The following is a 24467-nucleotide window of genomic DNA, read 5'->3' as shown; positions in this document are numbered from 1 at the left end:
TATGTTCATTATTAAGCGTCCCTCGGCAAACTCTATCCCCTCTCCTTAGAGCGGAAGTGGGTCTAATCTCAATAGAAGCTCATTGCCATTCTGCGTTAGCTTTGTACTGGTGTAAATTAGTTGCAATGGATGATTCTCGTCTCCCTAAGATCTGTTTTAGAGAACAACTTATTAACCCTGCTCGGTTCTCTTGGGCAATTTTAGTAAAACAGATCATGGAGAAATACGAAATAGTCACGGATGCTATGCCCTCCTATATATCTAAGGAAGTTAAGGCCATGGTAAAAGACAAAATCCGTCTTTACCATATGCGACGTGACTTGTGTGACATCTCCAGTTCACCTTTTTCATCCTGGCTTCCACTGTACAAGCTATCTTTTGTTTTAGAAAATTACTTAACCTACCTTACAGTTCCACCACTGCGCAAAGCTTTTACTGCTCTGCGTTTTCAGTGTACGCAGACGATGGTTCTTGAAGGCAGATATAAAAATATTCCTTATCATCTTAGGACGTGTATTTGTAATTCTGGTGAAATAGAGGATATTTTTCATTACTTATTAAAATGTCCTCTATATGAGCTTCCCAGAGCCAAATATCTGTCTAATATCATTGCTTTGTTTCAGGAGAGATCTACTTCAGCCTTGATCTCCTGGCTTCTTGCTGATTCTGACCCTGATGTCACTCATAAAGTGGCTATTTTTGGCCTTGTGGCAAAGAAAATAAGAGCCAAATTTTTGCAGTCTTAAATTTTTTGATCTATGTTTAGTATTAAACCCCTTGTTCATTTGCCATGTTTCGTAGGCTGTGATGCTATTGTGTGTTTTTATATGTATACATTGCTATAAGTGCTTTCAATATTGTAATGACCTATGGTTATATAATAAATTTCTAAATCTCTCTAATCTTCTTTGAAAATGAACCAGATCTCTCTAATCTTCTTTGAAAATGAAAATGAGCAGGCGTCTGTGACTGCCACCCCAGCAAAGAGTGCAGCGCACGCCCCATTGGCACCACTGCACCGGCCCTGGAAAGTTGGATAGGATTGGGCCCTATGACTGCTAGAAACATTCTCAAAGGGCACTATCTTAAGACTAGAAGTAAAGCAGAAAAGAAATAAGGAAGGAATTTTTCTTGGGTGATTTACAGAGTCAAAGGACCTGAGAAAGTATCTTTCAAAAAAAAATCACAACAGACCCTGCTCACACTGACAACTTGTATATAGATGAAGAACCAATTCTTTCTAGTGATGGATCTTCTCATCTAAGGTTGGTACCAGATACCATTCCTTAGCAAAAAAAGTTCATTAAAAGTGGCAGACCATGACAACAGAAGCTGTAGTAATATTTAAAACTTGGGAGACACGAAGCAGCACGTCTATTTCAGTGATTTACGGGTTGAGACATAATGCTTGAACCAGCAAAAGCTGCTGGAGCTGCAGGCTGACCCTGTGATAACATTTCTGTTCCCAAAATAAAGAGCCTATCATTGCTCCTGCAAGACTGCACTGGGGATAATTTATCCTATATTTGGTCATTTCCCCCCTCCCCAATGCAGCCAGCGGAAGAAGAAAGGAAGCTATACAGTGGGTCTACTGGCAGGGGACTTCACCCCTGCAGGGTCTGCTCCTTCTCTCAGTGGGCCTCAATTTCTCACAGTGATAGGTTATTCCAAGTCACAAGGAAGTATTCAAGGAGGATACAGTTTTAGCCTCTACTTCCCAAAATGAGAGGGCTAAGAGACGAGAGGAAGAACACAGGTGCATGACAAACCCCTCCTCCCTTTCTGGGGTCTCTGAGGCCGAAAATGCCAGAAGACACCTGAAGTTGGGGTGCTGCACAGCAACTGCCATAAGGGGTAAAGTTTTGTTTCCCAAAACCATGATTCCACTAATTATCAAAGAACCAATATAAAATGGCAAAACAGGTTTGGGAACCCTCATGATGGCCTGTACTATAATCATTTCCAAGCACTGATCAGCAGATCCACTGATGAGTACTTAAAATGGGAGAAGCAGCACACCACAACCCACTCCAGGCTGAATCCACACCGGGCAAAACTGGGACCAAAACCTGACAAAGGTGAAAAGCAGATTATGAATGCTAACTAAGCTGACAGCAAACAGGTTTTGGACTTAGACAGACAGACAGACAGACCAAATCATAGACACTCATCTATAAGGCAATCTCACAGATAAGGCAAGGGCAGGTTCTCAGCCAAAAATCATGAATGTTCCATGACCCTCAGATAAGTCAGGAGTAAAACTTAGGAAAAGGTACTTGTGAGGAAGAGCTGCAGCTTGCCCTGGAGACTGATTGAAAGGGGGAAAGAATCTAAGCCGCCCCACTGTTTTTGAAGAAATTAACAAGGTGCTTATGCAGTACTTACTCTTCATTCCCTCTTTCTGTGCAATGAAACAGCCTGGAGGAAGGAAGGGAGCAAGGGGAATTTTTTCCCAACTTGCAGTTGTAAGTACTGAATTTATAAGAGGCAGGCTTGAAGACCCAGCACCTGCTTGCCTGCCTGCCTGCCTGCCGAGTCACATATTGTCTACTTGCAAAGCGTCTCCTTGCAGGAGGGAGCTGTTGGGAGAGGTAAAGCATGGCCAGCCAGAATGTGACATTGCACCGGGTGAGCACATGCCTGCTGCTCCTCTGGCTTCTCCCGGCTGCCATAACACCCTGAGCTGCCACTGACCCCCTGAGTGACCCACAGATAAGACAAGGAAATGGTCTACGTTGGATTTTTTTGGGAAAAATTTCTCACCTTATAGGCAAGTATCTACAGTGATTTAATATTTGTCTTATAAATGTTTTAAATAAATTTAATAAACATGAAACTTGCTTTTTGTAGCCTCGCATGTGAGCACCCTGTAATAATCCAGAGATGCAGTCTTGAAACATTTTATATTTATATTAGGTGAAAATTCTAAACAAGATGACATTTTTAACAATCCTTATGACAAAAATGATTGCAAGTGACTTGAGACATATGGCAAATTTTATTATGATAAAATCTAATCGCTTCCAGTCTTTATGTTCATGACAACAATTAATGTCAGGAGAACAGTAGACCATGTGTTTTCATTTGTATGAAATGCTTTAAAGTACTTTAAAAGAACTCCATTGCAAAAAAAAAAAAAAAAGATATTAACCGCTACATAAATTTGTGATATACAGGCAGGTCCCCGTATATGTGGATCCCGAATCTGTTGTTTCAGTTACTCATGGACTGCAAATATGTTGCACCCAGCATGCCCCCCTGCACACCCATTAAATTACCTTCTGGAGAAGCACTTGCAGCACAGTGTTCTTGTTTGACCATCTTGCTTAAACAGCCAAACATGCAGGCAATCAGCCTGTACTCAGGAGGAACTCCAGCTTCCTGTTAGTCTCTGTAGTGTGCAGGCTAGTTGCATGCACAGACAGCAGTCTAGTTTAGGCAAGATGTTCAAACATCATGTGCCCACCTGTGTTTATCATGATATCCAACACATTTTAGTGTTGAAGTAAAACTGAAGGAAAGTAGTATCAGGCTATGGAAGACACAACCCAAATGCATCTTCAGGAGGACTCAAAAACTTTATACAGAAGGCACATACTGTATAAAGAGTAAGGGCCCAATCCTATCCAACTTTCCAGCACTGATGCAGTCACAATGCAGCCCCAAGGTAAGGGAACAAAACTTCCCTTATCTTGAGGAGGCCTCCATGGCTACCCTCCTCCCACCACCACAGCATGCAGTTGCATGTCCCATTGGCCCTGCTGCATTCGCACTGGAAAGTTGTATAGGACTGGGCCATAAGACAACATTTGATTGTCTCCAGGTTTGTAATAAGAAACAGCCCCATATTTTGCAACTAACTATAAAAAACTAGACACCTACTCACTATATTCTCCTTTTTTAACAGCCAGACTGCAGATTTAGATACTGCATTGTATCTATAATATCTGACAGAATCTCCACTTCTTCTGGATGACTTCAGATGAAAGCAATGAAACATCTTTGATCAATTAAAAACACAAGCACTTATCAGATAAGCTCTTCTGAATATGAGGGAACGTCATGGCTTTGCTCAAATCATAAGTGAAGAAGGGACTCGTAAAAGCTGTTACCTTCAGATGGAAACCCATCTGTTATATGGGTTGTGTGATTTTCTTTTAATGATTTATTTAGGCAGATGCAATCAGAAGTACAATCTTTCCAATTTAGCATCTAATAGCCCCTATCAAGCATAAAATGAAATCTAGGAAATATAAAGATGCTGAATGTGGGCAGACGCAGCAACACACATGAGCCAGAAAGAATCAATCAACACAAAAACCAATAACTCTTGGGTTATATCCACAACAATGTGGTAAACCTTTTAAAAATAACTATGTAATATTACAATGCCACTCATCTTTATTCTCTTAAAGCATTTTGACCACAATACAATGCTAAACTATACAAGATCCTCTGTGAATTTAAACGGAAAAGAAAAAAGAAAAGCTCCAAATGTGGGTTACGTGTACATCAGCAGATAATACTAAGGTTTTGATGTCACACATACATTTGAGTCCAGATAATGAAGCTTCCTCATACTAAAAAGTCAGCTTGGGACTCCTATAAACAGTCCTAATCCTAGATGCTTGTTATTGCTAACTACAGAGCACTTTCACCTTGTCCCAACATTGCCCTTGATTTGCCCCACCCTGAACTACACAGGAGCTGGGAATGACACTTAAGGAACTGCTCTTTAATTACCTATAATTATATCTGAGATTGAGGGAGATAGAATGCTCTCTTAACAAAAGCCATTCAGGTGCCACATCCAGGCCTCAGAAGTCTGGTAAGATCTTTAGAGTGGCTTGGGGTAAGAAGATTGAGAGAAAAAGATTTGTCCAGAATTTCAGAACTGCCAACTCAGAGATGACATGCCAAATCAAGATTGTCGGAACCTGTTGGGTAGGTTTACCTCAGAGCTGCTCACTGTAAACGTATACCTGTGGTGTTCCCCATCCTACACATGAGCCATACTTGTCTCGGTTTTTTTTTCCCCAGTGCATGAGCCCAGGGCAGTTGTCTGCAGCTTGAACATACTGTACAGTCTAAACAAATCAAGCACAACCCTTTCACATTATAGCAGAACTATGCATACAGTACTGTGTAGGTGTGTACCCGCTCATGTATACTGTAAGTATGTTGTGTGGTGAAATTTTGCTGAGTACACAACTCTGCTGTAAGGCTGTAATGTTGAACTCATTATTAGAGAAGAATTACTAGCCAAGAAGATCCCCCATCGCTGTCTATGAACTAACAATGAACAGGGTACATAAGAAGAACTCTCATCTTACATAACCAACTACAGAGTAGCCCCTTTTCTTTTCAGTCCAGTTCTTTCACTGGAATGTGGCATAAGTCTATAAACTGGGCAACCACGAGCGGCTCCACACTATTAACCTTCTTTGCAAAAAGCGCTGAACATCTTATAATGCACTGTTTAATGGTATAAACATCTCACATGTTTGGCGAATGAACATTTTAGTTAGTTTCTTGCTGTGCAAATCAGCGATGAAAGCACATAATAAGTTCAAACAGTGGAAAAATAAAGGCCAACAGATTTATCCCGGTGTAAGTGTGCTATTTTTAGTTGGCGGGTTTTATATAGATATATCAAAAAATTCTATGGCCACAAAGGCCATGAAATGCTACCGTTACCACCTGTGACATTTCCAAGCACAGGAAGCATTCACAATCTGGCAATAACACTCTCTTCCTAGCTTTAGCCAAGTAATTTAATCACATGTAGTGGAAGAACCTTGATCTCAATTGAGTCCTAAAAGAAACCTAATAACCTTACTGAAACTTCTAGATCAGCAGTTTCATGCTAGAGTCTCCCTTTGAAGGTCTTTTGCTGAAGAACAGAAATTTTCTAGCAGCAGAGTGTCCTGGGAGATTGAAATGTCCTCCCACTGGTTTTTGAAGGGTGCAGTGCGTTGCACTGACAAGAAAGTCACCATTCTACAGCAAAAGAACGACTGTATATATCAACTAAAAATATATTAAAGGCCAGCTAAGGATAGCGCTTAACACATAGGATAAAGTTGTCACTAGTTTACAAAAGTTTATGCCACAATAGACCTTATTGGGCAGCACCTTGGTAGTGCTATATTGTCGGTGTTCCCTCAATGAACGGAAGCTTCCTTTGTGGACTTTGGGAGCAGTCCACTCACACAAAGCGGTCCTTCCACAAGCAGAAGTGGTCCATGTGCCAGCAGAAAAGAGCATTCTGTTCACAGAAAGAGCTCCCAGTGGTGGAAGCACTAGCTGGAATATGCTCCTTGATCTCTAAGGTGCCTCGAGGCTCTTTTTGTGTTTACCGGAATAGACTACTTATTTAACAATATCACAGGATCAAAAGTTACAGAGCACAACGGTGTTCACACCATCTGGGAGGAACTAAGATCTTTGGATACACATGCTGACTCCAAGAGGCACACGTCAGTAGGAAGTTCTCCTATGCTAGCCCCCTGAAATGAATGGGAACTGCTCAACATGCGCCACACGCTCAACTACACAGCTCCAGTTCACCTTAATGGGGCTTGTGCAGCCAAACGGACCACTGGATTGCATCCAATGAGATATAAGTGCACTTAGGAATGTGTGTTGGGTTGTGGTCTGTATATTTAGTTCATGAGTTGATGCCATGCATATTAAGAACATAAGAACAGCCCCACTGGATCAGGTCATAGGCCCATCTAGTCCAGCTTCCTGTATCTCACAGCGGCCCAATGCCCAGGGGAGCACACCAGATAACAAGAGACTTGCATCCTGGTGCCCTCCCTTGCATCTGGCATTCTGACATAGCCCATTTCTAAAATCAGGAGGTTGCACATACACATCATGGCTTGTGACCCGTAATGGATTTTTCCATTCAAAACAAAGTCAGTAAAATACTTCTAAAATATCAGAGGCTCTTTTCCACAATGTATGCACAGATCAGAGAACAAACACATTTGCAAAGCCACATCTCTGTGCTGCTTCTGCAACCTTTTAGGCACAGCAGCTGGCAACAAGCAGAGGAAACTCATTAACATGCTAATGATGTGTCCCATTTAAAATTCCAGCCCTGATTATTGTGTGATTAAATCTCTTCTTTTGACTTCTGAATTCTTCTATCCCAGTAACAATTTTTTAAAAAAAATCAACAACAGAAAGGCAGCAACCAAAAGTAGGCATGCTGATGCTCTTTTTTGTTTTTGCTGCAAACAAAACTAACATGTCTACCCCTCTGGAAGTTGTTTCAAAGACTGATGGCCAAACCATCACTTATAGACACACACACAATTATTTGCAACCATTTAGAGTAGTGACGGCCCACCCCCACTGCAAGTGCAATAGCTGGGACAACAGCATACCAGTAGGCAAGCTGTGGATGTGTAGCTGCCCAGTTCTTCAGAAAAGGTGGGATTTGGGGTGAGGGGTGAGCTGCAGAGCTTCAACTGTGAGGCAAGTCATTCACCCCTGTGCTCTGATGAATTTGGGAAAGTTGTATTTACCAAAACAAAAACCGTGCAATTGATGAAGGAAGATTCATCTTTCCAAATGGACACATTTATCAGAATGCCTTCTTTCTTACTGCCAAGTGCAAAGAACTGGAATTTACAGGATGGTTCCAAGTTGTATCAACCTAGAATTAGCACAACTGCTTTCACTAAGTGGGTGGGCAGCCTCAGGGTCATGACAATTACATTTGGAAGGCCTCTAAACTTGTGCTGGCAGAAAGGAAAGCTTGGCCATCAACGGCTGCTCTTCTCTAATGTGATCTTTTTACACGGTGTGTAAAAACTCAGAGATCCAATGTGGCCATACACAATTTTTGGGAGGAATGGATACTCACATACTGAGAGTCCTGATTGTAAGTTATATTTCTCTGACGACTTGTAAAGAGTTTAATCAAGTATCCAAATCAAGTAACTGTCTAATCTAAATATGCAAGGCAGCATATTTGGTTGTGTTTTCAGTGTGATTTGATGTTTCAGCACTTCAGTATCTCTCACAACTGGATCATTTTAAATGTTAATGATCCAAAAGTTTGGCTATCCAAATACATGTCAGGCAGCTTGAAGTCAGAACCTAAATCATCCAGAAGTTCAATGGATCCACGAGTCTGGGAGAAATATTGCACATTCACAGTGGAAAACTGCACTTAAGTCCATTATATCTGCTTCAGCAGATTTACAACTCCCATTTTCACTTAATTATCCAGAGCCATAAATCTACTGACACAGTTGAAATAGACTTAAATGCAGTTCTTCAGAGAAGCTTAATCTAATTTTGCAATCAATTCTACAGCCATACACATATTGAAATATGTGGCCATTCTTCCACTCATTACCCACACACAAGATTAATCCTTTTTTTCCTATCATTTTTTATTAAAATCTGAGGGAAGGGAAATCATGATGAGGGTTTGGGATTATTGGAAGGTGAGTGGATCATTGTTCTTTGGTATATTTATGACTTAAAACAGATATTTCATTTATTTAATAAAGTTTTGATATACAACTACAGGTCATGCCTTGTTATCCACTGGGGTTTGGTTCCAAAAACCCCAGTGGATACCAAATCAGTAGAAAAATAGCTTTAAAGACCCACTTCCAGTGAATAATGGAATCTAGTGGAATGAAATTATAATTATTTAATAGTACAAAGGCAGGAAATTGGCTTTTGGTGCTTTTTTTTCTTTGCTACAAGGCATTTAAAGGTGGATCTCAGTATCAGTGGTGAGTCAAATCAGTGGATACCGAGGTCCTACCTATATACCAATCGTCATTCCTTACTAATTCACCATTATATTGAAGAGCTACAATTCAGCAAAATATTATCTTGCTACGCCCAAACTTTAGAAAAAAATAAATTCAATTTTCATTATGCAACACTTCTTTTTAAATAATTCTTATTTAAAAACACACACACACACATTTGGTGGCATGTTCTAAGGCTGCAATCCTAAACACAGCTACCTGGGAGGTAAATCCCAATGAACTCAATGGGTCTGATTTTTGAATAGACATGCATGATATTGCACAGTAAGTTTGTTTCACCTATTAAATGCTTAGTATAATGAACTATTATACTTTTAATTTTAGGTACATTTTAGAGAATTTATAACTAAACTTCAATATCATTTTGTTTTACCAAATGTGCTTCATGCTGCCTTGATCTTTTGCAAAGGCATTTAATTTACTGTTAATACTGTTAATACTAATACTAATACTAATAAATCTTGTAAGTTAATTTAATAAACAAATAGTTCCATAAACTTTTCCAACAATATGTCACCACATACAGGACACAGGGATTCTGGGTCAATCACCCCTAATTACTCACCTCTTTTCAGTCACAAACTGCTAGAAATTAATCCCAGCAAAGATCCATGGTACAGTATTGGAACCAGCAATACTCAAACACCCAAATCTAGACTAGGGGCCAAGAGCTCTGGGGTCCCTGGGTCAAACTCCATATCATCTATGAGTTCCCTTAACTTAAGGGTGGTGCTTAAACTGGTGGGTTGCGACCTACCACTGGAACTTAAAAGAGTTACTTTCCCCTTAAGGGGAGTGACCCATAAATGGGTGTTCCGACAGCAGCAATCGCAGCACCATGGGTACCGAGGAGCATTTAAACAAACCTGGGCGATTGTGCTGCCTCCCGGAGGGTCTTAGAGGCTTGCAGCCCCCTCGGTGAGCCTCCAGGACCCTCGGGGAGGTTGCATAGTCCCCCAGGTATGTTGAAATGCTCCTGGGTGCCTGTGGCATTGCAATTGCTGCAGTGTCATTGGGACATCCCCCCATCCCAGTCCCCGCCCCCACAAGCACTTACCCCCAGTTGACCACTGCCTTAGGTGAACCATTCGCTCTCAATCAACATGGGCAGAATTCGTGCAAGTGAAGATAATGAGACTGACCTACCCTGAAGGGTTGTTGTAAGCTTTTATAAATAATGTAACAGAAGCATTTGGAATTCTCTGAACAAGTCATATAGAACAACTTATGAACACAAACTATCCAATGCAATCAAATCCCTAAGAAAATTGTTTTCTATAAGTATAAAACACATGGTATTGTTGTTTCTATAGTAAAGATAAAATGGAGGAGAAAATCAAAGACATTCATAATATATAATAATTTCAGTAATTGGGACAGCTTCATTTAAGAATCCTTAAAATGTCACCAGAAGCCTGACTCAAACTAAATTTGCTACACCCATCACATGCTTAATGTAATCAGACCTAGACAAATTACCATAGCCTAAAGAGAGACATGCTGTAGAGATGACAGAGGAGGTAAGCAGGGGTGAGGGGAGGAAATCGCACATTTTAATTATTTATACGGCTTGGAGCCATTTGTGCCCCATTGGGCTTTATTATACAGGAGAATGTAGGCACTGTTGTCACTCCCTGAGAATCACATAATGTGCAAGGTTCATTTTTTTAAAAAAGTGGCAGATACTGTATGTTGTTATTTGTTCACACCTTAATCAAAGGATGATCAGACTTCCACAAAAGCAAACGGCAAATGATCCTAGCTCCCATTTTTGCATGCACCCAAAATTGCATTCCCCTCATAAGATGCCACCCCCAAATCCCTAAAACCTGTTTTAAAAATGCCCCCAAGGTCAAAAACCATTATGGGAGCCAGTTTTCACAGGGGAAAAACTGAGCAGGTCTACCTGCTTCTTTCCTCACTAAAAATCTTTCCTTCCAAATCTCCACACTGCATTTTAAACCCAAGGGAGTTTAAAGAGAAGTTTGGGAAGTTCAACTCAAGATAAACTCTCAGAAAAATGAGAACAGATCTGAGAAAAGCACCCTTAAAGAAAATGTTATAGAGCATTATTTTTCCCTTTCACAGAACATTCTGGCAACAAGAAGAGACGCATATTTAAAGATTACATATTCATTTTGTTCACAAATGATTTTCTTTATTTTATGGAAGACTAACAACTCGGAAGGGAGCGAGTACTTAGGAAATTCTAGGCTGTCAGTCCAGTGCAGCAGCTTGGTTAGCAACACTCTTGGTCAGGGGTCCCCAACCCACAGGCCATGGACCAGTACTGGTCAGTACAGCAGAAGGTGAGTAGTGGGTGAACAAGTGAAACTGTCAAGGTCTGGGTGAAGCCCCAACTTATCCCCAAGACTGGCTTCAGCAGAGGAGACACAGTGGGAGGAGGGTGAGAACATAGGCAGTGGCTGTTGGGGAATGAGCGTCCGTCCACCCCCTGCGCCTTGCCCAGCCTCACCGCTCCAGCAGGGAAGTGGGAAGGGAAGGGAACTCTGGGCCATCTCCAGCTGATGACGCCAGAGGCAGACAACCCAGTGGGCCGGCACTGGGGACAGACATGCGGCCCCGAGCTGCTCTCACCAGGGGGAGATCGGTGACACAAGGTGGGAAGCCTCCCTGACATGGCAGATGGCAGAAGGCACACCCCAGCAAGGCAGACAAGGGAGCAGACTGACTGGGGAGAGACAGGCTGCAAGGGAGGAGGGAGGCGCTGCTAGCCACCAGGAAAAAACAGGGAAAGGGAGCTGGGGCCCCTTTATGACCTCACCAGAGAGGAAGGGGTAGGATCAAGAGAGGCTGACCAGTCCCATAAAGCCCGGGGGGGGCATGATGAGTCGGCAGTATTGGCAGGTGGCTGCCTGGGACCCATCTCAGGGCTGTAACCCCCAGAGGGATAAAAGCAGGGGAAACTCCTCTTCCCTTGGAGCAGTGTAGTGATCTGCAATTAAGCTGCTGGCTCCGTGCTAAGATATCATATGAAGGATAAAAGCATGAAGTGTAAAGTTTAAGTTGAAATTCAAGATAAGTACGTGTCAGTGTTGTCCCCGGTTCTGATTGACTGATTTGGCTAAAAGCCCTGGATACATGGAAGGCGTTAATGAGAACTTTTTAAGGATGTTGAAAGTGCTTTTTATTTTGTAATGGAATAAATAGGTGGTGGCCTAAAATTACAACTTGGTGTGTGGACTAAAATCCAGGATTATTTTGGGGCATAACTCTCATTAAACTTGGAAGAGTTTTGGTGTTTTTTTGAGACTGCTTTTTTTTTTTGTCTCTCTCTCCATTAACCACATTGAACTGTTATCTGCAAGAGGTATGTAAGGTATGCAAGGAATTTCTGGCTGATAGAGCAGTGCCATGGTGCAAGCAAGGAGAATAATACGCGGTGGACATCTTGTGGATTAGAGAGAGATTACAAGATGGATCCTGTTCCAGATTTTTGGATTCAAATGATGTTTACAAATATGGAAAGATTGCTGGAGATGGAACGACAGAAGCTGAGTCAGTCCTTGCAGATTCAAGCCAGTTTAAAGACTCTCTCTTAACAGATAGTTGTCTGCAAGGAGCAATTGGAAGACGTGAAGAAACAAGTCGAAGATAAACAAAGGAATGAGAAAGCGGAAAAGATGATGGTGAGGGATGAAATCACCATCAGAAGAGTGGATACAGAAATTAGAAGAGTGGAAAATCAACAGGATCTAGAGGGGACGTTGATGGAGATCAAGATAGAGAAGCTGGACAGAGCAATATGGGTGCACAAAATACAAAATTTGTTGGAACAAGAAGAAAACATATCCCAGTTAATTGGAAGAATGAACATACCTTATACAAGAAAGTGTGAACCTATTGGATTCTGTTGTAGAGAAAAATAATTAAAGATATTACAGGAGAAAAAATAGAAAGAAAGAAAGAAAGAAAGAAAGAAAGAAAGAAAGAAAGAAAGAAAGAAAGAAAGAAAGAAAGAAAGAAAGAAAGAAAGAAAGAAAGAAAGAAAGAAAGAAAGAAAGAAAGAAAGAAAGAAACCTGAGGGTTAACCTGGGGGTTAAAGAAAATGGAGGATTTTATTTAGTTAATAACTGGTTTAAATCTACTTAAAAAACAAATACATATGAAATTGATACATATGAATTAGAATGAATTAGAAAAAAATAGCTGGAAATGTTAGCATGTGGATGAATTGTTTTATAGGTGGTTCTTATGTTAAAGGGGAAAAAAAGTAATCCAACTGGAGAATTAAATTGGAGAATAGTAAAGAACACATTATAAGAGATTGTTGATTTTATTATAGTTTGGAAATTAAAATATCATTTGATATTCATTAGTTGAGATGATAGAAAGTGAATATTTAGAAAATATAATATAGGGAATTAGGAATTTATTATATTTGATATAAGAAATATATAAATGAGTAGAAGAGTCAGAAGTAGATGGAAGAATTGTTTTATATGTTGCTATATTTCGGTAATTAGATTATTTTGTTTTAATATTAATGAGTCTTATTAATGAATAAGTCTATGTTAGATAGAAAGTGAAAATTTAGAAAATATAGTATAGGGCATTAGGAAAATTTAGTATATATTATATAAATAAATGGATAAATTAATAAGAGGTAGAAGTAGATGAGTAGTAGATTAGGAGATACAGTATGATTAATGAGTAATGGTATATGGTATTTAGCACTCCTAAATGTATGTTATATGTTTGTATGTCTGTATTTGTCAATTAAAAATAAAAAAAAATTTTTTTAAAGAACTTGCTTGGCTCCCATGCTTGAGGGTTTTACATAGCCTTGTCTGGTATTATATATACACTCATATATTACAAGTCTCGCTGACTCCAGAATAACCATGGAAGAGAATTTCCAGTTGAGATGATTAAAGATATAAATATTCTCACTCCTCGTTGAAAACAGTACACAACAAACCATATTTACATTTCCAGGACAGGTCTGTTCACTAAACTGATTACATCTACCTTCATCTTTCATGTAAATAAAGACTTATTGCTTTCAAACCATTGCACTTGTGGTGGATTATAGCCTTATACAATCTGCTTAGAGAAGAAAAACCTTGTGTACTAAAGATAGTTGATGGCCTCACTGCTACTGCTTTCTCTGGATTATAGCAGGAACAGGAAGGGAAGTCAATCCAGGCCTACCTTGTTTTTATTATTTTGGAATCCCAGTATTTATTATTTTACTTATGTTAGGTTAACAGAAATGTACAGAAATATTTAGAAAATCAAATGTCAGTTTACTTATTTTAATCAACACACAGAAAGATATTAAATAGACTACAGCAGATCTCAGAATGCCTCAGTTTTTTTGTGGCATGTTCCTTTAGTTCTCGTTCAGACTGTTTGGGACCTGTGCACAGACAAATTGCACTTCCTAGACGAAAATGGTCTGCAAGGCCCAGTGACGTAGCTATCAAGGGGCGGGGGTGGCAGTCCTCCCCAGGTACCACCCTTTGGAGGGATGACACCACAAATGCCCCAACATCGCTAACATTGGGGAGGTTTGGAGTTAACCCCATCATACTATATACCGTTGGATGTGGAATTTCCAGCTGAATGCAGTACAAAACACCATAGGAAATTATCTCCTTTCCATCAAAAGTTATAGCCAAAAAAAGGAAACAAAAAAATGCATGGAGCCCTATGGAAAGTGAAACCGAGCCATATTGCACGTTTACTTGTGAGTGGGCGAACGTGCCTTAGTCCGTCGGAAAGGGCAGGCTGAGAGGAATCCAACAACACCAGAATGGTTCCTATTCGATGAAAGCTTCCCAAAAAAACACCCAAGAAGGAAGTCCCTCCCTCCAAGCAGGCGAATGTATTGAGCCCTATGGAAAGCAAAAGTAAGCCACATGGTCGCATTTACTCACAAGTAAGCAAACGTGCCTTGGCTGCTGGTCAAGTTAGGCAAAGGGGAATGCAAAGCTAGCTGCATGGTCCCCATCTGATGAAAGTGGAGCTCAACAAATGCTCCAGAAGGCAGCACCCCCCTCCCAAGAATAAAACAGAGGCCTGAGCTGGCTGGTAAGGTCAGCACTGGGGAGGGCTGAAAATCTCACTGATTTTTTTTTGGGGGGGGAGGTGTTATTGCAGGCAGGCTACAATTCACTTGGTGAAACAGGGTTAGCTTCCCCTTTTTTAATTATCTGTTTTTCTTTAATTTAATTGTTTATAAATATTTTATTTTGCTTGGTGATGTCACTTCCAGCCATGACATACTTCTGGTGGGTCCTGGACAGACTGTCCTTCTAAAAAATGGGTCCCAGTGTTAAAAATTTGAGAACCACTGCCTGGGTTCTCAGAACAGGCCAATGAGACATCCTGGGGGGGATGACATCCTAGAATTCCAAAATTCAGGAAATCGTGGCTTTTAGGAATAATACTATCACGTTATATACCATTTGATGCAGAATTTCATCCATTGCTTGTGGGGAAATATTCACTGCATTCATTTTCTGGCCATTATTATTATTAATTTCATGTCATGACTATTACTATCTTTCAGTCTCACTTACCTCAGAGGGTTGTTGTGAGTACAAAATAAGGGGAGAAAACATGTACACCACCCTGAGCTACTTAGAAGAAGGGTGGTATAAAAATGTGAATGAACGAATGAATTAATAATAAATAATATAATATAATTAATAATCAATCAATCATGTTGTATGGGGTGACAAAAATTTATGGGCCCCAGGTGTCAAATGACCTAGCTACGCCTCTGGCAAGGCCTACCATTTTCTTAGTATTTCATCCCGAGCTTGAACAATTCCATGCACAGACTACTAGCATATTATGCAAGAGCTATGAATCACAAGACATTCTCAGTGACCTGCAGTGAAGCCTGCTATAAGAAAAAGAGGCAAGGTGGATAAACTGAAAACATGCAGTATCTTCACATATACAAAGTCAGAAACAAGAGCCAGTCAAGAATGACAAAGACCCAGACTGACAGGGCATTCAACCTGGTATATATCAAAGGTCCTGCCATAATTGCCCATCAAAGAACTATTTTTTAAAACGTCTCATAAATTAGATGGCTGCTCATCAAATCAGACAGAATCCTGGATGGCACCCATCACCACAAATGCCACCCCAACGGCAAAGTGCTCTACTTACCAAAGGCAGATTCCCCTTGCTCCACCTCTTCCTTCAGTCTCTTGTAACCATCTTTCATTCTCTCTAATTTTTGGACATTTCTGGCACTCAGTGACAACCATTCATGGAGAAGTCTCTCCAGGTGTTCTCTTTCTGCTGTTAATGATTTCATTTCTTCTACAAGGTCTTTAGCGGTACAGAAATTGCCTCCTGTGGATTCCGTTGAAGGACATTATGGAGAGAAGACAGAAAAGAAACAAAACATTTATACATCACACAGAACACCAAAAATAAGGTATAGACAATTAATTAGCTATAATCATTTGCATAGAGGAGGCGATCTCAGAGTACTGAAATTACGGGAATCTGTCTTAAATTCCATTTTTCTAACCACTTTCCATTACCCGAGTTCAATATATCCCCTGCACAGTCTATGATAGAATCTGAGTTATTTTTGTTTCAGACTGCTATCTAACTAAAATTTGTTTTTAAAAGTGTTCATTTGCTAACTAATTTTAAAAAATTACCTACTGATCGGATCATTATCTGCAGTCCATAAGACCCACACATTACAACAATTTATTGATAGGAATGCCTCTGAAACACTGAAATAAATTTCCCTTGCTCATTAGGTGTATTAAGCATTCCCTCTCACACACTCAGCCCTGGGTATGCCACTTCTTAGGCTGCAATCCTATCCACACTTACCTAGGAGTAAGCCCCACTGACTATAATGGGACTTACTTCCAAGTAGACATGCATAGGACATGTTATTCTGCAATGACCCAGTGAGAGTAATCATCAGCCCCCAGTCACACAGCCCCTCCCTACAAACCATGCATCCCCCTCCCCTCCCTAGACACTGTGTATACAACAGAACAGCCTGGTGGAAGGAATCCTTTGTGGTTCCTGTCATTCTCCTTTGCCAACTCAACTCTTTGTGTCTATTTCACAGAAACCAGAATTAATTCAACTATACTACAGTGACAGAAGTGTGCGTATTGTAGTAATGGGGGTGGATTCAGAATTGAGTCCCAGTTCAGAAAGCCCCACTCCATTAAGGGTTCAGGCCCTCCATTGCTGTGACTTGTTCTGCATGTGGTCACTCAAAAAGTTAAGTAGCCTAATAATTATTCCTGTTGTTTTAAAAAGGAAGCAAGACACTCCTACCTTATCTATTAAAGTTTTATACATACTGAAGGATTCTTAATTCCCAGAGGGAAGGTTAGTATCAAAACTTGAAACGATGAAGAAATAAGCACTGAATCTCAGTTAATAATTTATAAGCATTTTTGCCTCTAATATATGCCCAAGAGGCAAATCTGCCCTATGTAGCATTTTCCTGACAGAAGGAATAAGCCTCCAAGTCAGTGAGGAAAAGTCAAAAACTCATCAAGAGATCAGCATACTACTCTCTTTAAGTGCCAGGAGTGAACTCCTGACCTCAATCACAGTAACCAAAATTGGCACTTTCTAAATACCACACGAGGGTTGCTTTTTAAACATATACACAAATCTGCCTCCCTGACAAACCTGCAAAATAATAATGGCATTCTGAATTTTAAAAAATAGACCAAGATCATTTGGGGTGGCTGAAAATCTACTCTTCAGGGAAAACATTCCATTTCAATAATACTCCGTGACTACAAATCTTCATTTCCATGACCGATTTATGTTTTATGCAAACTGCACTGAAGCTAGGCACATTTACAGAGGGAATAAGCCCTCCGTAACATGATGGGACTTACAGACAAGCAAACATTCAGAGCACTGCGCTATTAGTCCTTTTTCTACTTCTTTACTTTCTTGTTGCAACATCTCCAACAGTGTACCACTGCAGTCAGTACTTGTTTTTCCAAAATTTGAAAAGACGACATCTTCCTCAAAAGCTCAAGATGCCATGAAGATGTTCAATTTTTTTTAATTACAGTTTCAGCATTTTTCAAAATGCAAGGTTGCAACTACCTTCATTAACATTCCTTCAGCATCTGAACCAAAAAGACCCAAAACTGCTAGCAGTCTGAACCAAGTTCAACTACAGCAGCTACATAAGTTACCTGCAATGTTGCTTTCACGCCACCAGGCTGCTGTTATGGCTACTTAGTCATTTAATTTTCTCTGTAAACCACTTAGGATGCATCCAGAGGAGGATATGGGCTGGCACAAGAAGGGTCAAACATGCCGTAAAGCACGTTTGCGCCTCCTCAAGAGTAAGCCGAGCTGGCGCACAAAGGTTTGCCGGTACACGGAGGCTGAATCCAGCCTCAGTGGCTTTTGGGGTGAAACTTGCATCGGCCCAGCTGGGCCAAAACAAGGCTTTGGGGAGGAGGTGGGGAGGAGGCAGGATGGAGGCATTCCTGGGCGGGGGGAGGGTGGGCAGTAGGTCGCCTCGGGGGAGGATGGGCAGGCAACGGGAGGCGGGGCTGGGATTTGGCAGGTATGCCAGAACCCAACCCCTGTTCCCAGGGAGTTCAGAGCCGCTTTAAGCTGCTCCACTCTCCTCGGACACGCGCCACCTCAGGAGGTGGCGCAAGGCCAAGGAGACCCATGGGGCAAGGGTGTCTTACCTGGAGGTAAGGGGAAAAGTTACCTACCAACCAATTACAAAAGGACTACTCGGTGAGAAAGAGAATAGATATTCAGTGCGCTCCTCTAGTACTGAAACACACAGATGGGATCTCTTTGTGCACCAGTATAAGAAACAAACGGTGACTATAAGCAGCAATCCCAGACAAGGATGCCATTAGCTAGGGCTTTCAGTGCTAATCCAATGGGTGCCTACTAGGGATTCGGTTATTAACAATTTTATCCATCCCTTTATTAAGAAACTATCCTTCGATCAGGTGGATCTCAGTAAATTGCTGCCTGTCCTAGATGACCCATCTGAGTAGGGATTTAAGTGTAGATTAGGGATAGAAGCCTCTTCAGCTGCCCTGATCGACAATCTTCTCTTTTTGCAAGCCTAGCAGTATCATTGGAGATACAGAATGCAGCTATGTCAGAACTGGCAGTAGCGCTTACAACTCAAAGGCAAAGGCTATCTCTAGCCAGCAAGCAGAGGTCCCTTAGGCTTGCAAACAAGTGAACAAGCTTAACTCAGAAGCTTTTATGGGGGGTCACCTTCAGCTGCTTCGGACTTATCGAAGTAAAGCAGCTTTCTTCCTTGATATAGCTTGTCTCCCTTCATTAGCTGGGTAGTGGTGCATGGACAACATGCCTGTCTGATATCCCGTGGGCCAGCAGCTCAAGAGCAATTATGAGCTTGAGTCCTGGCAACAAACAAAAGCTCAGAGGTACACAAATACTCCAGAGATTAAACTGCTTAACTCTTATTAACTAGCTTTATACACTTATTAAGTCACTTTATATTCCTGCATGCAATATAAGAACATCCACTTCTCTAAGAGGCACAAAATTCCAGAGGCAGCAAAACCCAGGTCTCAGAATCTGGTCTGGAGCCATGCAAGGCTCCGGAAGCAACAAAGGTACAGTTGATGAAGTGCAGATACATCTGGTGGATGTAATCCTGAGGGCATAGATGTGAAGAGGATTGTTGTTGCTGCTTGATTCGTCGCTTGGAACTAACTACATCTAAATATACATATTCATGGAAAGTGGTGCCATCACACTGATCATCACACCAATTCTTTTTATTAATGAAGCTACAAAACGTTAACAGGAACTAACTGCATACATATATAAGGTTATTACCATAGTTACTCATGTATAGTACGTGAAATTTTTGCCAAGTAATCAAGCTCCAATTCTCACTTGCCTGATCTCCGGGTCAATCAGAGGGCAGAGCCTTTGAACAGTTTGGTTTCTCAAGCGGCAGGCAGGGCAGAGATCATTTCTATGTCAACTGGGAAATTCCAGCCAAAGTTCACCTTTTCATCCCCTTCCTTCTGCGGCAGCCTGGTTCTGGTTCTGCTTGGCAAATGCTTGCAAAGCAGGTCTGTTTTTGGAAACACCAGGATGGGACCCTCCTTCCTAGGCTACAATTCAGTGCACCATTACTTCAGAGTAACACCCATGGGAAGCAGTGGGTCTACTTCTGAGTAAAAAGGGTTGCAAATATATGCAGCTGCATCTCTCTGCTGTGAATTGAACTGCACACTCCCAGTTATGTGTTATGGGTTGTATGTTGTACGTAGAGCTTCTGGCTTAACACACCAGATACCTTAAAGGTGGATTTGATTCATGGTTCAAACTTTTTCACTGGCATATCCCTTGGCAGCCCATTTCCATAAATTGTACCCTTCCTATTAGCAAAATGTTTGTAATTAATAATACAAGCCCTCATCTCCTCTATATGAAAAACCAGACTTCGTGTATCTATTACAGTGTTTTCTCTTTTCATCTGTTTGAAGAACAGAAGACTCTGCCTTTGCACTGTTTTGCACCAGAAGCGTCCTGAGAAATTCTGGCTGATTGATCACTTTCCATATTATGTTTCAGCTTTTTCACTGCGCTGGTTTTCAATCACTGGTTCATACATGAATTGATGACCAAAAACTAGCTATTGGTGGGGCTTTCACAGACAACTAGCTACCTTCCTTCCTGCCTTGCTGGCTCTGCAAAGCATTCTGGAGCACGACCTGCCTTTTTCTACCATTATTCCATTCTTTTTCAAGTACCCCTAAAGGTCCTGTTGAGTGTCCCTGGGAGTACATGAATACCAGGTTGGGAACCACTGTTTTACTGGTATGTTGTTTACAGTGCACTTACTCTGACAGTGTTTACAAAAAGGTGGTGAAGACCAGAATTTAAAAAAGAATAAAGATGTATCTTATGATTTTTTATTATTTTAGTAAATTAGAGACTATAGTTCTTAGGTAACAATTAGTGGTAGGTTATTTTTCAGGATCAGACAAAACTATAGTCAGACACCCCCCTAAGTTTAACTCCCAACTTATCTGAGGGTCATAAAAAATTCCATGATTGTTGGCTCAAAACCTGTCCTCGACTTATCTGTGGGGTCGACTTATCAGCGAGTGCCTGCAGTATATATTTCTTCTGGGTGCACCATTTCTTTGCTTTTTAAATCAGCATTTCACATTGTTATGGCTGATGACTAGTCATTTATTTTATTGGGCAGATGACTAGTTAAGGGTCAGGATAGTTGGCTGATGTTTCACTTATGGAAGCTAATGATTAGGAGATAGATAGTAATGCTCTGACTGTTTTGAGAATGAGAGATGCAGAAAGAGAAGTGAAAATACTTTCTGGGGATCTGATTGAGTGTTGTAGGTCTGCTGCCCAGCAAGAGCACTCAGCTGCTTGCGTCTAATTTACAGTTGCATTACAGTATGCTCATGGGCCTTTCACAGGTGAAATTATCATACAGGCTGTCCAGGAAGTCCCACAGACGTGTGACCAAATTAATTTGGTATGAATGAATAAATGCACAGGTACATACATTTTTAATGTGAAGGTAAATCAAGTGACCAGTGTTGCAAGTAGATGTTAAGCAAAAATTTTCAACAGATGTGAAGTTCAGATGCTTCCAGAAGGGGAAGAGACTAAGAGCTCAATTCTATTGCCAGCCAGTGCTGGTGCTATAAAAAATCCGCAAAGTGTTTTTAGACACCCAAAGAGTGAGCAGCGCCATAGGGAAAGCCTGCACTGTCTCAGGGGCACCACATCCCACACAACAGCAACTGGGGCAGGTAAGTGTTGTGCCAGATGGTGGGGAGGGGGCAGTTCAGGCCTGGAAGGGGCAAGAGTGGTGAAGCAGGCCTCCACTGTATCCGAAGCCCCAAGGTGGGTATGAAAGCCCTACATGGGGCTACTCAGTGCTGTGCCACCTAAATAGCTGGTGCAGAATCGAACAGCCACACTGAACAGGCTATTCGGACCTGGGATCTGGAACAAATGTTCCCTTACCCCAAGGACTCCTCCCACCTGCTCAAATCCAGCACTGGATATAGCGTGGGCCCAGTGGCCCTGCTGTGCCAACACTGGATAGGACTGGGCTGTAAGTGGCTTTAAGAGACTGTATCTCTTGTTGGCAACCTTCAGTCTCGGAAGACTATGGTATCGCGCTCTGGATGGTGGTTCTGGCACAGCGTCTAGTGTGGCTGAAAAGGCCGATTCGGGAGTGACAATCCCTTCCACACCGGGAGCAAGTGCAGTCTGTCCCTGGTCTGTCACCCTGGCTATGGGCCTTCCTTCTTTGCCTCTTAGCCTCAGACTGTTGGCAAAGTGTCTCTTCAAACTGGGAAAGGCCATGCTGCACAGCCTGCCTCCAAGCGGGCCGCTCAGAGGCCAGGGTTTCCCACTTGTTGAGGTCCATCCCTAAGGCCTTCAGATCCCTCTTGCAGATGTCCTTGTATCGCAGCTGTGGTCTACCTGTAGGGCGCTTTCCTTGCACGAGTTCTCCATAGAGGAGATCCTTTGGGATCCGGCCACCGTCCATTCTCACAACATGACCGAGCCAACGCAGGCGTCTCTGTTTCAGCAGTGCATACATGCTAGGGATTCCAGCTCGTTCCAGGACTGTATTGTTTGGAACTTTGTCCTGCCAGGTGATGCCGAGGATGCGTCGGAGGCAGCACATGTGGAATGCGTTCAGTTTCCTCTCCTGTTGTGAGCGAAGAGTCCATGACTCGCTGCAGTACAGAAGTGTACTCAGGACACAAGCTCTGTAGACTTGGATCTTGGTATGTTCCGTCAGCTTCTTGTTGGACCAGACTCTCTTTGTGAGTCTGGAAAACGTGGTAGCTGCTTTACCGATGCATTTGTTTAGCTCGGTATCGAGAGAAAGAGTGTCGGAGATCGTTGAGCCAAGGTACACAAAGTCATGGACAACCTCCAGTTCATGCTCAGAGATTGTAATGCAGGGAGGTGACTGTATACTGCTTCATGTTTTGTAGTTTCAATTGCATTTTTGTTTGCTTTGATGGTACCAAGAACTTTTATTTTTTGGAATTCATTTTCGTGCTGCCTTGTTTACAGAAACAGCAGAAAGTTGATGCGTATGGAAGATTTGGATCCCAATCCTTGCCAACCCAGAGGCACCCTGGTTGAGTATGGAACAGTCATCAATCTGTTGACAGTCAGCTGGACCCGGGTTCAGACAATTTATACTCTGAGCTGTTCAAAGCAGGGTACCAGAGTGGCAAAAATACAAATTGCATGACGAAGACCTACATAAATTTGGCTGACGTAAACTGTGCTCTTAGCTCAACCATGCAATTTTGTACTTGGCTGAAATGAATAGCAGCTGCCCCTGGGCAAGCAGCAACTACAACGCTTTCTGTCTGCCTTCCCCTGCCCCACTAGAAATAATGAGAATAATTTCATTTATATATCACACCAAACAGAAGGTACTTTTGAACAATACAACATACACATTGCTAACATTAAAACAAAATCAGGAAATGATTTAAACTATTTGTTAAAAGCAAAATTACACTAAAGATCATGGTGGGTGCAGAAAAGAAAATGCTTCCAGCTCTTTGAAGACAAAACACTGACAATTGCCTGGGAACAAATACTATTACTATGTAGAATATTTAGAGACCACTCTTCTACAACAACAAAAACGTTTTTGTTGAAGAAACAACAGATCTGAGCAGCAGCAGCAGGTGAGAGTGAGGAAGGCACCCAAGTATGTGAAGCAAAGGTGAAAAACTCTTTCAAAATTATATCCAAGGCTGATGGAAAGTGCCTTATTCCATTTTCACTTATTTCCATTTTCAAAGCACTATTCCACAACACTGTATATACTGGTCAGAATATTATAGTCAGAGCGCAGGCTATAATCACGCTCTTGGCATGCATAAAACAAAGACATCACACTTTTCCTTGATGAGAGACCTTCTTGAACCACACACCCATTCAGGGTGATGGAACTTTGCCTAATGGAGAGATTTTCTGCTTGTCAACTCGGCAAATTGTAAACACGACTGTGCATAATTCTCTTTCCAACCCCACCCTCTCTCTCTCAAAAAGGGGGAGGGCAAGGAAGAGGAATAATCAAAAGTTCATGGCACAAAAAGTGGTTATGAATAATAAAAAGCTCATAACAGCTTCCTATGCCATGAACTCCAGATTCACATATCAGTATTTTGCTAGTCAATTACAGACACAGTCACCCCAAAGACAAATAGCCATTTTGCTGCCAACAGTTGTTGCTTATTCAGATCAATAAACAGCTGCTGCCAACTACAACTCCGTATTCCACAGAGAAGTGTCATTAAACCAGTTACATGTTAATTTGCATACCTTTGTGTTCATTTGTTTATGAAACAAAGCCAGTGTCGACCAGAAGAATTCACTGCTGATTCCTGACACATTCAGACTATGTTGGAGAACCCACATCACAATCATGAATAGTCATTGCATTACATTGTCTTATCCCATCAAAAATTACCTGATACAGCAAGCATTTTGGCTTCAAGAAGAGCTGGTAGCTGAGCCTCGATATCACTCATTTTCCTCTTTAATGTGCTACAAAGCTTCTGACTGGTACATACCTAGATGGAGGCAGACAGCCATGATATATAATTCATTCATGTAAAAATATAA

The 24467-nt window shown here is 41.4% G+C and overlaps 1 protein-coding gene across 1 annotated transcript in view; it reads right to left on the bottom strand.

Annotated features, from left to right (window-relative positions):
* Nucleotides 1-24467, bottom strand: part of DISC1 (DISC1 scaffold protein) — a 186403-nt gene that overhangs the window by 85520 nt on the left and 76416 nt on the right. Inside the window, exons 8-9 of the mRNA XM_066623035.1 lie at nt 24313-24415; nt 15957-16145 (exon numbers count right to left, since the gene is read on the bottom strand). Coding sequence (XP_066479132.1) covers nt 15957-16145; nt 24313-24415 — 292 coding nt within the window. The remainder of the gene's footprint in view (nt 1-15956; nt 16146-24312; nt 24416-24467) is intronic.

The sequence above is a fragment of the Tiliqua scincoides genome, chromosome 1 (genome assembly GCF_035046505.1).
Source record: "Tiliqua scincoides isolate rTilSci1 chromosome 1, rTilSci1.hap2, whole genome shotgun sequence".
Lineage (NCBI taxonomy): Eukaryota > Metazoa > Chordata > Lepidosauria > Squamata > Scincidae > Tiliqua > Tiliqua scincoides.
This window is presented reverse-complemented; position numbering and strand designations above follow the sequence as displayed.